General features: G+C 42.0%; 1 protein-coding gene across 3 annotated transcripts in view; it reads left to right on the plus strand.

Moving 5' to 3' along the window:
- The first annotated feature begins 1,544 nt into the window (after window positions 1-1,544).
- LOC133570247 (caskin-1) overlaps window positions 1,545-17,681 on the plus strand; it is a 141,775-nt gene continuing 125,638 nt past the window's right edge. For all 3 annotated transcript variants that reach the window (XM_072916339.1, XM_072916340.1, XM_072916341.1), the window contains exon 1: window positions 1,545-1,853. In XM_072916339.1, coding sequence (XP_072772440.1) covers window positions 1,760-1,853 — 94 coding nt within the window. In that variant the 5' untranslated portion in view covers window positions 1,545-1,759. The remainder of the gene's footprint in view (window positions 1,854-17,681) is intronic.

Consider the following 17,681-nt stretch of genomic DNA (forward strand, 5'->3'; position numbering starts at 1 on the left):
AAAAAAGAGATGGACACTTTTACGGAGCGGAGAAGGGACGCCTCGCCGGGGTCCGGGACCGAGGCCCCTTCCCCCGAGAGGGCCCCACCGGGAGCCGTAGCTGAGGCGATCCGCGAGAAGGGCCCGACGCACGTCCAGGGTCACTACCGCGCCCACCGCACCGACACCCCGCCTCGTCCGCCTTCGCCGCGGCCGGCGTCACGCGCAGCAGGAAAGCAGCTTACCTGCCCGCCACCCCCGTGGCCGGGGGCTCGTAACAGGGGTCACTCCGCGCGCTCCGCCCGCGCAGCTTACCTGCCCGCTACCCCTGTTGCCAGGGGCGCGTAACAGGGGTCACTCCGCGCGCAGTGCGCTCACGAAAGGGGTGGGGCTCACCCTGGTTGATATAGACAGCAGCTAGGACGGTGGCCATGGAGGTCGGAACCCGCTAAGGAGTGTGTAACAACCCACCTGCCGAATCAACTAGCCCTGAAAATGGATGGCGCTGGAGCGTCGGGCCCATATACCCGGCCGTCGCCGGCAGCGAGACGCGCTTGGAGGTGCGCTCAGCGCGGCTCCCATATGATTGCGCACTGGTGTGCGTCTGGGTCGTGACAGCGTGGCACGCGAATGTCTGTGCTGCATTGGATCAGTCTCCTTTCTTTAACAGGCAAAAGCTTTATAACCTCACTAATGCCTTGCATCGTCTATATTAGATATATAACAACGGGCGGATGGCGGGCGGATGCGGTTCTGATCAAATGTTAGATCGGGTGGATTGCGGATGGTTGACGACTTTCTGATGCGGTTGCGGATGAAATAATTGCCTATCCGCGCATCTCTAATATATATATATATATATATATATATATATATATATACAATATATATATATATATATATATATATATATATATATATATATATATATATATATATATATTGGGGCTGGGCGATATGGCCTTTTTTTAATATCTCAATATTTTTAGGCCATATCTCGATACACGATATATATGTGGGTATTTTGCCTTAGCTGGAGCCTATCTCAGCTGCATTGGGGCGGAAGGCGGGGTACGCCCTGGACAAGTCGCCACCTCATCACAGGGCCGACACAGATAGACAGACAACATTCACACTCACATTTAGGCTTAAAATGTATTTTGATGTGAAAATGTAAAGAAAGTGCTTTATTCATGCATATGAATACACATCATCAAGTTATGTGAGCCAGAAGGAGCCCCCGGGCCTTGCCTTTGACACACTTCCGTTATTGGGCTCCTCCCAGGTCCTAAAGGTCGCCCCTCCAAAGGCGACGTGCACGCGACGCGGGGATTACGACAACCGGCGTGGCGCGTGCGCACGTTTACGTAATGCAGGGTGTGCGTGCGAGCCCGTCCATCATTTAGGGCGCGAGTGTGCGCGCGCGCGCGACACGCGAACGAGCGCGGCGGCGGAGCAGCGACACAGGGCGTTCGGGCTCCCGCGCACGCACGCACACACGCACGTACGGCCGGTGGAAACCCCGCACGCTTGCGCGCCGGCTGCTGATCCGGCGGCCGTACACGTCTTCGCAGTTTCGCGCCGCGGACCAGCGAGCGTGGTGGAGTCCTTGCCGAGCCCGGACCGCAGCATCCCTGTCCCGGCGGCATCTCGCGCTCTCCCCCGCCCCCCGGCTCCGGAGGGAGGCCCGCGGAGCAGCGGCAGGATGTAGCGGCGGATTACCGGAGGAGGAGAGCGGGGCGCTCAGAGAGGCAAGAGACCGAGGCGGGACGGAGGGGACATGGGGAAGGACCAGGAGCTGCTCCAGGCCGTTAAGACCGAGGACTTGCTGACAGTTCAGCGCCTCCTGCAGCGACCTCGGCCCGGTAAAGCCAGTGAGTATCCCCCCCTCAACCCCCCCCAAACCCCCCACTGTTCCACGCAAGTGTCAAACGTGATGAAAGGCCATTGATCCTCAGTGTGTGCGTGCACGTGACGTGGAAGGTAACAGTGATGACGTTTCACGTGCGTCATCAGAAACTGCATTTCTGCACAAATAGTAACGCAGAGTGCATGTGTTGCTGGGGGGGGATGCGCGTGCGTGTGTGACGTGACGTGATCATGATAGTAATGACGTTACACGTGTGTGTGTGTGTGTGTGTGTGTGTGTGTGTGTGTGTGTGTGTGACTAAACACTCATTTTCAACACAAACATGCCCTTGAATGTTGTCATGAATCCTTTTAAGACGATGCGGCTATTTGTGTGTGTGTGTCTGTGTGTGTGCGCGCGCGTGTGTGTGTGTGTGTGTGGGGGGGGGTGATTGTGATGACGCTGCACATGTGTGAGATTCCATTAATGTTGGCATGAATGCGTCCTGATGTGTGTGTGTGTGTGTGTGTGTGTGTGTGTGTGTGTGTGTGTGTGTTGTGTTTCTATCATCCCTGTTGTGTGTTGTGTGTTGCGTGGACATTTTGGCATTTGGAAGAAGAAGAAATGATGAGAGGAATTGCGTGTCGAATTGAAACCAGACGATTTCAGTGATAACTCAGCGGACACAAGGCGTTGATACAACGTTGATTATACGTACATGTCCTTTAAAAACTGACTTTGACACAACGTTGCAAAATAGTTGTATTTGTAAACTGAGACAACGTTGGATCTAAGGCTGAAACGACGCGTCGACGTCATCGGTTACGTAAATTACGTCGACGCCGTTTTTGTGCGTCGGCGCGTCGCATATTTACGTCACACTACTTTACTGTCATGGCGGAGCGCAAAGCAGACGATGCGAGCGAGGGGAAAAAAGCACGCCAAAAGTCGTCAAAAGTGTGGGAGTATTTCAATAAACGGCCTAATAATGTTGTTGTATGCACACTGTGTCGAGCGGAAATGGCCTATCATAGCAGCACAACGGCTATGAACGAACATTTGAAAAGAAAACCCCCGACAGCGTTCTTGCCATCACCATCAACAAGTCAATCGTCCGCGTGCGTATACGTTGTCATTATTACACAAAAACATGAATGTGTCATTTGTGTCTGCGTTGTAAATTCATAAACTAAAGCACCGTTTCGCTCTGAGAGGCGCGTTTGGCGTGCCTGTTCAGTGTTTACAAAGACGCGCTCCTCTTTAACGCTGTGGAGAGGCGGCGGCGGCGAGCGAGCGGCGAGGCGGGGCGCGCCGGGAGCGACGCCGCAAACGTGCCCAGGTGCGCGATCCGCGCAGTTGGAAGAGAAAAGACTTTGTGTAAAATTAAAAGATTGTAAACCTGGCAAAGCCGTCTGGCGTTCAGTCTGTCGGTCCTGAAAGAACCCCACGGCACAAGACGTGTCACAAACGCTAACGTTAATTAGTTGTGCAAATACCTTTTACAACATTAACAGTTACATATACTATGTACAAACCAACAATTAACTTTCACTTTAATCATACTATCATTGTTGTGTTATTAAGCAAAATAAGCAATACTTTTACTTTTGTTGAAATGTTTACACTGTACACTTTTTTGTATTGGATGTTTAGCTTTATTTTTGCACATTTTAGCAAATAAGCAATACTTTTACTTTTGTTGAAATGTTTACACTTGTTACAGAATATTTCCGTTTTGCACTTTTTTGTATTGGATGTTTATCTTTATTTTTGCACATTTTAAAGCAAAATAAGCAATACTTTTACTTTTTAAATGCTTATACTATTCCAGAATATTAAGATTTGCACTGGATGTTTACTTTTATATTTGCACATTAAAAAGCAAATAAGCTACTTTTAATTTTGTTAAATGTTAAAAGTTTTAAATGTTTACATTGTTACAGAATATTTTGTCATGTTGTTGTCAATGTTGACTGACTAGTGGCCATACTTTTTTTTTTGTAAATAAAAGCCATGCCTTTTGAAAAAACTGGCCTACATTTATTTTTTTCCTCTTCATTTTAAATTAAAAAAAAAATCGGTAAAAGGAAAAATAATCTATAGATTAATCGAAAAAAATAATCTATAGATTAACCGATTAATCGAAAAAATAATCTATAGATTAATCGATAGAAAAATAATCGTTAGCTGCAGCCCTAGTTGGATCCACGTTGTTGGTTGGGAAATAACCACATTTCAGTGGTCAAATTAACATCCCACAAACCTGACATTGATTAACCGTTGTCAAAAAGCATGTTGTTTCAACGCTGTGTTTGTGTTGTTGAATTTTGGTTGTGAAATGACCACATTTCAATGGTCAAATAAACATCACAACGTTGTATTGAATAAACGTTGTCAAAAAGCATGTTGTTTCAACGTTGTATTTGTGTTGTAGAATTTTGGTTGGGGAATGACCAAAATTCAATGATCAAGTCAGAACCCAACATTGAATAAACGTTGTCAAAACAGTATGTTGTTTCAACGTTGTATTTGTGTCATAGAATATTGGTTGGAAAATGACAAAAAATTAAACCGTCAAATCAACGTCACAACCTGACATTGAATCAATGTTGTCAAAAGTTTCACCGTTGTGTTTGTGTTGTCAAATTTTGGTTGTGAAAGGACCACATTTCAATGTCAAATCAACATCACAACTTGACATTGAATAAGCTTTGTCAAAAAGCATGTTGTTTCAACGTTGTATTTGTGTTGTCAAATTTTGGTTGGGAAATGACCAAAATTCAATGATCAAGTCAGAACCCAACATTGAATAAACGTTGTCAAACAGTATGTTGTTTCAACGTTGTATTTGTGTCGTAGAATATTGGTTGGAAAATGACAAAAAATTAAACCGTCAAATCAACGTCACAACCTGACATTGAATAAACGTTGTCAAAAAGCATGTTGTTTCAACGCTGTGTTTGTGTTGTTGAATTTTGGTTGTGAAATGACCACATTTCAATGGTGAAATAAACATCACAACGTTGTATTGAATAAACGTTGTCAAAAAGCATGTTGTTTCAACGTTGTATTTGTGTTGTCAAATTTTGGTTGGGAAATGACCAAAATTCAATGGTCAAGTCAGAACCCAACATTGAATAAACGTTGTCAAACAGTATGTTGTTTCAACGTTGTATTTGTGTCGTAGAATATTGGTTGGAAAATGACAAAAAATTAAACCGTCAAATCAACGTCACAACCTGACATTGAATCAACGTTGTAAAAAGTTTCACCGTTGTGTTTGTGTTGTCAAATTTTGGTTGGGAAATGACCAAAATTCAATGGTCAAGTCAGAACCCAACATTGAATAAACGTTGTCAAAAAGCATGTTGTTTCAACGTTGTATTTGTGTTGTTGAATTTTGGTTGGGAAATTACCAAATTTCAATGTCAAATCAACATTACAACCTTGTATTGAATAAACGTTGTCAAAAAGTACGTTGTTATAACGTGTTTGTGTTGTTGAATTTTGGTCGTGAAATGACCAAATTTCAATGGTCAAATCAACGTCACAATGTTGTATTGTATAAACGTTGTCAAAAAGTATGTTGTTTCAACGTTGTATTTGTGTTGTAGAATATTGGTTGGGAAATGACTCAAATTCAATGGTCAAATCAACATCACAACGTTGTATTGTATAAACGTTGTCAAAAAGCATGTTGTTTCAACATTGTGTTTGTGTTGTAGAATTTTGGTTGGGAAATGACCAAAACTCAATGGTCAAATCAAAATCACAACCTGAAATTGAATAAATGTTGTCAAAAAGTACCTTGTTATAACGTTGTGTTTGTGTTGTTGAATTTTGGTCGTGAAATGACCAAATTTCAATGGTCAAATCAACGTCACAACGTTGTATTGCATAAACGTTGTCAAAAAGCATGTTGTTTCAACGATGTATTTGTGTTGTAGAATTTTGGTTGGGGAATGACCAAAATTCAATGATCAAGTCAGAACCCAACATTGAATAAACGTTGTCAAACAGTATGTTGTTTCAACGTTGTATTTGTGTCGTAGAATATTGGTTGGAAAATGACAAAAAATTAAACCGTCAAATCAACGTCACAACCTGACATTGAATCAACGTTGTCAAAAGTTTCACCGTTGTGTTTGTGTTGTCAAATTTTGGTTGTGAAATGACCACATTTCAATGTCAAATCAACATCACAACCTGACATTGAATAAACGTCAAAAAGCATGTTGTTTCAACGTTGTATTTGTGTTGTCAAATTTTTGGTTGGGAAATGACCAAAATTCAATGGTCAAGTCAGAACCCAACATTGAATAAACGTTGTCAAAAAGTATGTTGTTTCAACGTTGTATTTGTGTTGTTGAATTTTGGTTGGGAAATTACCACATTTCAATGTCAAATAAACGTCACAACCTGACATTGAATAAACGTCAAAAAGTATGTTGTTTCAACGTTGTATTTGTGTTGTAGAATTTTGGTTGGGGAATGACCAAAATTCCATGATCAAGTCAGAACCCGACATTGAATAAACGTTGTCAAACAGTATGTTGTTTCAACGTTGTATTTGTGTCGTAGAATATTTGTTGGAAAATGACAAAAAATTAAACCGTCAAATCAACGTCACAACCTGACATTGAATCAACGTTGTCAAAAGTTTCACCGTTGTGTTTGTGTTGTCAAATTTTTGGTTGGGAAATGACCAAAATTCAATGGTCAAGTCAGAACCCAACATTGAATAAACGTTGTCAAAAAGTATGTTGTTTCAACGTTGTATTTGTGTTGTCAAATTTTGGTTGGGAAATGACCAAAATTCAATGGTCAAGTCAGAACCCAACATTGAATGAACGTTGTCAAAAAGTATGTTGTTTCAACGCTGTGTTTGTGTTGTTGAATTTTGGTTGTGAAATGACCACATTTCAATGGTCAAATAAACATCACAACGTTGTATTGAATAAACGTTGTCAAAAAGCATGTTGTTTCAACGTTGTATTTGTGTTGTCAAATTTTGGTTGGGAAACGACCAAAATTCAATGGTCAAGTCAGAACCCAACATTGAATAAACGTTGTCAAAAAGCATGTTGTTTCAACGTTGTATTTGTGTTGTAGAATATTGGTTGGAAAATGACAAAAAATTAAACCGTCAAATCAACGTCACAACCTGACATTGAATCAATGTTGTCAAAAGTTTCACCGTTGTGTTTGTGTTGTCAAATTTTGGTTGTGAAATGACCAAATTTCAATGTCAAATCAACATCACAACTTGACATTGAATAAGCGTTGTCAAAAAGCATGTTGTTTCAACGTTGTATTTGTGTTGTCAAATTTTGGTTGGGAAATGACCAAAATTCAATGGTCAAGTCAGAACCCAACATTGAATAAACGTTGTCAAACAGTATGTTGTTTCAACGTTGTATTTGTGTTGTTGAATTTTGGTTGTGAAATGACCACATTTCAATGGTCAAATAAACATCACAACGTTGTATTGAATAAACGTTGTCAAAAAGCATGTTCTTTCAACGTTGTGTTTGTGTTGTAGAATTTTGGTTGGGGAATGACCAAAATTCAATGATCAAGTCAGAACCCGACATTGAATAAACGTTGTCAAACAGTATGTTGTTTCAACGTTGTATTTGTGTCGTAGAATATTGGTTGGAAAATGACAAAAAATTAAACCGTCAAATCAACGTCACAACCTGACATTGAATCAATGTTGTCAAAAGTTTCACCGTTGTGTTTGTGTTGTCAAATTTTGGTTGTGAAATGACCAAATTTCAATGTCAAATCAACATCACAACTTGACATTGAATAAGCGTTGTCAAAAAGCATGTTGTTTCAACGTTGTATTTGTGTTGTTGAATTTTGGTTGTGAAATGACCACATTTCAATGTCAAATAAACGTCACAACCTGACATTGAATAAACGTCAAAAAGCATGTTGTTTCAACGTTGTATTTGTGTTGTCAAATTTTGGTTGGGAAATGACCAAAATTCAATGGTCAAGTCAGAACCCAACATTGAATAAACGTTGTCGAAAAGCATGTTGTTTCAACGTTGTATTTGTGTTGTTGAATTTTGGTTGGGAAATTACCAAATTTCAATGTCAAATCAACATCACAACGTTGTATTGAATAAACGTTGTCAAAAAGTATGTTGTTTCAACGTTGTATTTGTGTTGGAGAATATTGGTTAAGAGCTGACCAAATTTCAACCGTCAAATCAACGTCACAACCCAACATTGATTAAACGTTGTCAAAAAGCATGTTGTTTCAACGTGGTATCTGTGTTGTTGAATTTTGGTTGGGAAATGACCAAATTTCAATGTCAAATCAACGTCACAACCTGACATTGCTTAAACGTTATCAAAAAGCATGTTGTTTCAACGTTGTGTTTGTGTTGTAGAATATAGGTTGGGAAATGACCAAAACTCAATGGTCAAATCAAAATCACAACCCGACATTGAATAAATGTTGTCAAAAAGTACGTTGTTATAACCTGTTTGTGTTGTTGAATTTTGGTCGTGAAATGACCAAATTTCAATGGTCAAATCAACGTCACAACGTTGTATTGTATAAACGTTGTCAAAAAGCATGTTGTTTCAACGTTGTATTTGTGTTGTAGAATTTTGGTTGTGAAATGACCACATTTCAATGATCAAGTCAGAACCCAACATTGAATAAACGTTATCAGGTTTGATCCAGTTTGGCCTGCAGTGTAAACTAGTCTTGGACTCCGCAGATAATAATGACAACCGTCATCATTTTGGCCACAATAACCGTGATAGGACATTTTGGTATCGTTACATCGCCTAGAGATGGTAACCAGAATGAGGAATTTCAAAATAAACTGTGTATTTATTATTTGTAAAGCGTCTGAGTTTTGATGAAAAGCGCCAAGGGAAGTTGATGAATTATTACGCATGTTAAAACAGACGATGTAGCATTGACGTGAGGATCAGTACTGAAAGATCGATACTGCCGATACCAGATCTTTATGCTCTAATATTGATCCTCAAATGAAAATATCAATACTTTTAATACTTTAGTTCAAACTCTTTCCAGCGTGGTCCGCATGCTGAGAAGTCAAAGTATGCGGTAGAGATGCGCGGTTTGCGGACACAACCGCGGAGTCCGCGGATTATCCGCGGGTCGGGCGGTTGAAATAAAAAAAAATTAGATTTTATCCGCGGGTCGGGTCGGGCGGTTGAAATAAAAAAAAAATTAGATTTTAAATAGATTCAGGCGGGTGGCAGTTAAACCAATTGGGAAATATATATACATAGACATAACCAGCACTCCTGATGGGTGCTGGTTAGCGCCTTGCATGGCAGCTCCCTCCATCAGTGTGTGAATGTGTGTGTGAATGTGTGTGTGAATGGGTAAATGTGGAAGTAGTGTCAAAGCGCTTTGAGTACCTTGAAGGTAGAAAAGCGCTATACAAGTATAACCCATACAAGTACAACCCATAGTTAAATATTGTTACCCACATATGAAAAACGAGCAGGCACCTGCAGCATATGCCACAACAGAAGAAGAAAAAAAAGAGAGATGGCAACGCCGGCAGCAAACGTGGTACGCAACAAACTATCCATCCATTTTCTACCGCTTATTCCCTTTGGGGTCGCGGGGGGCGCTGGAGCCTATCTCAGCTACAATCGGGCGGAAGGCGGGGTACACCCTGGACAAGTCGCCACCTCATCGCAGGGCCGCAACAAACTAAAAAAGGGAATACTAAAGACCAGGGGAAAAAAAGGCCAGAAAAGTTCAGCGTGGACTCGTTTTTATGAGGTTGTAAATCAGGATGATAGTAATGCTGGCTACGTGATTTGCAAGAGCTGCGACGCTGTTTATGTCTACGACAGTCACAAAACCGGGACATCTAACATGGTGCATCACATTTGTGCAAAACCCCGAACCTCCACAAACACCCTGAGCATGAGCAGTTTCGTCCGCCGTGATCCCAGAAGAGTGCCTCAGGATGTTAAAACAAGATAGAACGCAGCTGCCTGCAGCAGTTTGAGTGGCGCGAGCGCACTTGGAGGCCGGTGCGCTCAGCGCGGCTCCCAGATGATTGCGCACTAGTGTGCGTCTGGGCCGTGACAGCGTGGCACGCCTTGAATGTCTCTGCTGCATTGGATCAGTCTCCTTTCTTTAACAGGCAAAAGCTTTATAACCTCACTAATGCCTTGCATCGTCTATATTAGATATATAACAACGGGCGGGTGCGGTTTTGATTAAATGTTAGTTCGGGTGGATGCGGATGGTTGACGACTTTTGTGATGCGGTTGCGGATGAAATAATTGCCTATCCGCGCCATCTCTAGTATGCGGCGGACATATTTTTTGTATTATAGGTGATTAATTATATTATTATTATTATTAGTTACAACATTTCAGCTTTTTTAAATTACATAGCCATTTTTTTGCTCTTTTTTTCTTACATTTTTTACTGTTGTTTTTTCCCAATGTAAGAACGGAATAAAATGATTGATAACGATTGTGTAATCTAGTGTGTCAACAACTCTGCCTGAACAAAATTATTATTGTTCAGTTACATATTTACCACTGTTTATTATGGTGGTTGTCATTTTTCTAAATGAAATCATAAGTTAGTATTACTTTATTTTTGTTGTTTTGTTTATATTTTAAGTATGTTCATTTACATTTTGACAGCTTCTAATATTTTAGATCAGGGGCGTCTAAACTTTTTCCACCAAGGGCCACATACTGAAAAGTTAAGTAGAGGTGGACCATTTAAAAAAAAAAAAAAAAAGATAAAAAATGCTAAAAACTGATATTATATATTAGAGGTGTCAAAATTTTTTTTATTTTTGTTTTGTTTTGTTTTTAAATAATCACGATTCTGATTTGTAAAGATTCTTAATTGATTAGAAAAATAAAAGATATATATATATGTATATATATATATATATATATATATATATATATATATATATATATATATATATATATATATATTACACACATATATATGTATGTAATATATATATATATATATATATACACATATTCAAATTTATACATATATGTATTACATACATATATATATATATACTGTATATATATATGTGTGTATGTATGTATGTATGTATATATATATATGTGTGTGTGTATATATATATATATATATATATATATATATATATATATATGTATGTGTGGGAAAAAAATCACAAGACTACTTCATCTCTACAGGCCTGTTTCATGAGGGGTTCCCTCAATCATCAGGAGATTTTAATGGGAGCATTCACATACCATGGTTTATATAGGGCACAGAGTGGGTGGGTACAGGCTGGCGTAGGGGCGTGGTGATTGGCTCATGTGTTACCTAGGAGGTGTTTCCGTCTGTGGCGGCATGCTGATACAATTTCGCTGCGCTTGTTGAGGGATGACAGGTCTGGACGGTATATAATAAACAACACTGTTTATTATATACCGTCCAGACCTGTAGTCTTGTGATTTTTTTCCCACACATACATATATTGCGCTCTACTACGGTATCGAGCACTATTTTTTGGATAACCTTATTAAGACATATATATATATATATATATATATATATATATATATATATATATATATATTTTTTTTTTTTTTTTTTTTTTTTTTTGAATAACCTTATTAAGACATATATATATATATATATATATATATATATATATATATATATATATATATATATATATATATATATATATATATATATATATATATATATATATATGTCTTAATAAGGTTATCTAAAAGATACCGTAGTAGAGCGCAATATATGTATGTGTGGGGAAAAAAAATCACAAGACTATTTCATCTCTACAGGCCTGTTTCATGAGGGGGGTACCCTCAATCGTCAGGAGATTTTAATGGGAGCATTCGCATACCATGGTTTATATAGGGCACAGAGTGGGTGGGTACAGGCTGGCCTAGGGGCGTGGTGATTGGTTCATGTGTTACCTAGAAGGTGTTTCCGTCTATGGCGGCATGTTGTTACAATTTCGCTGCGCCAAGGAGCAGCGAGAATACCAAGAAGCGCATATGCCAAATTTTCAAAGAGAACGGCCTACGGATCACGATTGAAGCCAACAAGCAAACCGTCAACTTCCTTGACGTCACTTTCAACCTGAGAAATAACAGCTACCAACCATTCACGAAACCCAACACAACACTCCAATACGTGCACCATGACAGCAACCATCCACCCACCACCACGAAAAGAATACCTACCGGAATCAATAAAAGGCTATCGATGCTGTCATCTAGCAAAGCTGAATTTGACCAAGCAACCCCCCCGTACCAAAAAGCCCTTGATGAAAGCGGATACAATTTCACCCTCACCTATGAACCCACGCCAGGAAACCAGCCAAAAAAGAACAGAAAACGAAACGGCATCATCTGGTACAACCCCCCATACAGCAAAAACGTCTCAACGAACATTGGACACAAATTCCTCAACCTGATTGACAAACACTTTCCCAAAGACAACACCCTAAGAAAAGTATTCAACAAGAACAACATCAAATTGAGCTACAGCTGCATGAACAATATACGACAAATCATCTCAAACCACAACAAAACAATTGCAAATGAGCCGTCGACCCCCAGTCAGAACGACTCCAAAACCAACAAAGCATGTAACTGTCGAAAGAAACCTGATTGCCCCCTCAACGGGGGATGCTTACAAACATCAGTTGTCTACCAATCTAAGGTAATACGCAAGGACATTAACACATCCGACACATATGTAGGATTAACCGAGGGTGAATTCAAAACCAGATGGAACAACCACAAGGCTTCTTTCAGGAACAAAAACCTGCGAAATACCACAGAACTCAGCAAACACATTTGGGACCTCAAAGACAATAATGTTGAATATTCAATAACATGGCAAATTCTTGCATCCAGCACACCTTACAATAGTGGTAATAAAAGATGCAACCTATGCTTGAAAGAGAAACTGTTTATTATCTACCGTCCAGACCTGTCATCCCTCAACAAGTGCAGCGAAATTGTAACAACATGCCGCCATAGACGGAAACACCTCCTAGGTAACACATGAACCAATCACCACGCCCCTAGGCCAGCCTGTACCCACCCACTCTGTGCCCTATATAAACCATGGTATGCGAATGCTCCCATTAAAATCTCCTGACGATTGAGGGTACCCCCCTCATGAAACAGGCCTGTAGAGATGAAATAGTCTTGTGATTTTTTTTCCCCACACATACATATATATATATATATATATATATATATATATATATATATATATATATATATATATATATATATATTGCTTGGCATTGTCTTGCTGAAATAAGCAGGGGCGTCCATGATAACGTTGCTTGGATGGCAACATATGTTGCTCCAAAACCTGTATGTACCTTTCAGCATTAATGGTGCCTTCACAGATGTGTAAGTTACCCATGTCTTGGGCACTAATACACCCCCATACCATCACACATGCTGACTTTTACACTTTGCACCTATAACAACCCGGATGGTTCTTTTCCTCTTTGGTAAGACGGACACGACAACGTCCACAGTTTCCAAAAACAATTTGAAATGTGGACTCGTCAGACCACAGAACACTTTTCCACTTTGCATCAGTCCATCTTAGATGAGCTCGGGCCCAGTGAAGCGTTTCTGGGTGTTGTTGATAAATGGCTTTGGCTTTGCATAGTAGAGTTTAAACTTACAGATGTAGCGACCAACTGTAGTTACTGACAGTGGTTTTCTGAAGTGTTCCTGAGCCCATGTGGTGATACCCTTTACACACTGATGTGGCTTTTTGATGCAGTACCGCCTGAGGGATCCAAGGGGCGTAATATCATGGCTTATGTGCAGCGATTTCTCCAGATTCTCTGAACCCTTTGCTGATATTACGGAGCGTAGATGGTGAAATCCCTAAATTCCTTGTTGAGAAGTGTTGTTCTTAAACAATTTGCTCATGGTCACTAGTGTGTGTGTGTGTGTGTGTGTGTGTGTGTGTGTATGTGTGTGTGTGTGAGGGTCAAGCGCGTGAAGGTCCTATACTGCTCTCGGGACAGGGGGATTATTGGTGTGCGAAGACGGCAGATGTTACTGGTAATAATGCGATGATCACCAGCGCACACGTGATGACGATGGCGTGCACGGGCGAGAGTTTTTCTTCTGCAGCGGGCCGTCAGCGGAGACCGGAGGTGATAATTAGATTTCAATTACAGCCCTGCAGCCGCCGCTCCTCCTCGACTATTTCCTCGCCAGGTTTCTCACTCCCTTCTTTTTATAGCTCCTCATCTCAGCTTTTTACGCCGTCTCCCGGCTGCCGTTTCCCCTCCTTTTTGCTCGAGCCTCGCGGTGCCACGGCCAAGAAAACCCATTCGCCTCAAAACGCCAGAACAAATCAGCGGCCAGCGCCCAGTGGGCCGCCGCGTGCAGCGAGGGCGCTGAGACGGGGCTGCGCGCCGAGATAAGGACAGGAAGTCACAGCAGGAGGCCGAAAGGGTGACCTATGGAAGGTGTGTGACGCCACGTGAGACCCGGGTTGAATAATTGACGCGGTCTCTCTGTTGGAGAATCCACGCTGCACGCCTTTCAAATATGACAACTGAGTCTGAACGTCCATCCATCCATCTTCTTCCGCTTATCCGAGGTCGGGTCGCGGGGGCAGCAGCTTAAGCAGGGAAGCCCAGACTTCCCTCTCCCCAGCCACTTCGTCCAGCTCCTCCCGGGGGATCCCGAGGCGTTCCCAGGCCAGCCGGGAGAGATAGTCTTCCCAACGTGTCCTGGGTCTTCCCCGCGGCCTCCTACCGGTCGGACGTGCCCGAAACACCTTCCTAGGGAGGCGTTCGGGTGGCATTCTGACCAGATGCCCGAACCACCTCATCTGGCTCCTCTCCATGTGGAGGAGCAGCGGCTTTACTTTGAGCTCCCCCCGAATGACAGACCTTCTCACCCTATCTCTAAGGGAGAGCCCCGCCACTCGGCGGAGGAAACTCATTTGGGCCGCTTGTACCCGTGATCTTGTCCTTTCGGTCATGACCCAAAGCTCATGACCATAGGTGAGGATGGGAACGTAGATCGACCGGTAAATCGAGAGCTTTGCCTTCCGGCTCAGCTCCTTCTTCACCACAACGGATCGATACAGCGTCCGCATTACTGAAGACGCCGCACCGATCCGCCTGTCGATCTCACGACCCACTCCTCCCCCACTCGTGAACAAGACTCCGAGGTACTTGAACTCCTCCACTTGGGGCAAGATCTCCTCCCCAACCCGGAGATGGCACTCCACCCTTTTCCGGGAGAGAACCATGGACTCGGACTTGGAGGTGCTGATTCCCATCCCAGTCGCTTCACACTCGGCTGCGAACCGATCCAGTGAGAGCTGAAGATCTTGGCCGGAGGAAGCCATCAGGACCACATCATCTGCAAATAGCAGTGACCTAATCCTGCAGCCACCAAACCAGATCCCCTCAACGCCCTGACTGCGCCTAGAAATTCTGTCCATAAAGGTTATGAACAGAATCGGTGACAAAGGGCAGCCTTGGCGCAGTCCAACCCTCACTGGAAACGTGTCCGACTTACTGCCGGCAATGCGGACCAAGCTCTGACACTGATCATACAGGGAGCGAACTGCCACAATAAGACAGTCCGATACCCCATACTCTCTGAGCACTCCCCACAGGACTTCCCGGGGTACACGGTCGAATACCTTCTCCAAGTCCACAAAGCACATGTAGACTGGTTGGGCAAACTCCCATGCACCCTCAAGGACCCTGCCGAGAGTATAGAGCTGGTCAACAGTTCCACGACCAAGACGAAAACCACACTGTTCCTCCTGAATCCGAGGTTCGACTATCCGGCGTAGCCTCCTCTCCAGTACAACTGAATAGACCTTACCGGGAAGGCTGAGGAGTGTGATCCCACGATAGTTGGAACACACCCTCCGGTTCCCCTTCTTAAAGAGAGGAACCACCACCCCGGTCTGCCAATCCAGAGGTACCGCAGAGTATCCTGAGTCTGAACGCAACTAGTTAAATAACCTTGTAGTCAAAGAAACTCTAACCATGCAAGCAATGATGGCTCAGTCGCAGTTTTCCAGTTGGGGATGTTTATTAAACTAACTCTTGGTCACCAGTGCACAGATTGGTGAACATCTAAAGTAAATCAAGTATTTACAAAATGCAGTAATGAAAAAAAATAATCTTCCGCTCAACAATCGCCAATCACTGTTTATACTACACTCTTAGAAATAAGGGTTCTAAAAGGGTTCTTCTACAAGGGCTGAGGTTCTAACTGGAACCATTTTGCTTCTGAAAAACCCTTTCCTGAAGAAAGGGTTTTTCAAGGGTTCTTGGTAACGCTAATGGTTCCAGTAAGAAGCATTTTGATCCAGAGAACCCTTTAAAACCCCTTTTCTGAATAATTGGTTTTAAAAGGGTTCTCACTAACACTAAGGGTTCCAGTAAGAACTATTTTGATCCAGAGAACCGTTTTTGGAAGAAAGAGTTCTTCAGGGATTGTTGAAAGCATGGGTAAGATCCTGTGTCACCAGGGACATACTTCCTGATAACATTTGTCAACATGATAAATGACCACAATATAATATGAACTAAACTGATCTGTAGAATACAATATGGTTCTTTATAGAACCCTCAGAAGACAAGACGGTTATCGGAGAAAACCTTTGAAAAGGGATGTTTTTAGAACCCCCTGTGTCAGGTCTAGATGAAACCCTTGAAACATGAAAGAGTTCTTTGTGGAACTCCCTGTGTGAGTTCTAGATGAAACCCTTGAAACATGAAAGGGTTCTTAGTGGAACTCCCTGCATAGGTTCTAGATGAAACCCTTGACAAACGAAAGGGTTCTTAGTGGAACTCCCTGTGTGGGTTCTAGATGAAACCCTTGAAATACGAACGGGTTCTTAGTGGAACTCCCTGCGTGGGTTCTGGATGAAAGTCTTGAAATACAAAAGGGTTCTTAGTGGAACTCCCTGTGTGGGTTCTAGATGAAACCCTTGAAATACGAAAGGGTTCTTAGTGGAACTCCCTGCGTGGGTTCTTTGTAGAACCTCTCATGGGGGGTTCTGGGTGGAACCTTACACACACAGTTCTAGGTAGAACCCTCCAAAAGGGTTCCAGGTGGAACCTTTATAAAAAGGTTCTACCTGGAGCCAAAAAGGGTTCTCCTATGAGGACGAGCCGAAGAACCATATATGGTTCTACTTAGCACTTTTATTTCTAAGAGTGTAGGGTTGTACTTAGGGATGTCCGATAATGGCTTTTTTTGCCGATATCTGATATTCCGATATTGTCCAACTCTTAATTACCGATACCGATATCAAGCGATACCGATATACAGGTAAAAGCCAGTAAATTAGAATATTTTGAAAAACTTGATTTATTTCAGTAATTGCATTCAAAAGGTGTAACTTGTACATTATATTTATTCATTGCACACAGACTGATGCATTCAAATGTTTATTTCATTTAATTTTGATGATTTGAAGTGGCAACAAATGAAAATCCAAAATTCTGTGTGTCACAAAATTAGAATATTACTTAAGGCTAATACAAAAAAGGGATTTTTAGAAATGTTGGCCAACTGAAAAGTATGAAAATGAAAAATATGAGCATGTACAATACTCAATACTTGGTTGGAGCTCCTTTTGCCTCAATTACTGCGTTAATGCGGCGTGGCATGGAGTCGATGAGTTTCTGGCACTGCTCAGGTGTTATGAGAGCCCAGGTTGCTCTGATAGTGGCCTTCAACTCTTCTACGTTTTTGGGTCTGGCATTCTGCATCTTCCTTTTCACAATACCCCACAGATTTTCTATGGGGCTAAGGTCAGGGGAGT

Source organism: Nerophis lumbriciformis, linkage group LG27 (assembly GCF_033978685.3).
Source record: "Nerophis lumbriciformis linkage group LG27, RoL_Nlum_v2.1, whole genome shotgun sequence".
NCBI lineage: Eukaryota > Metazoa > Chordata > Actinopteri > Syngnathiformes > Syngnathidae > Nerophis > Nerophis lumbriciformis.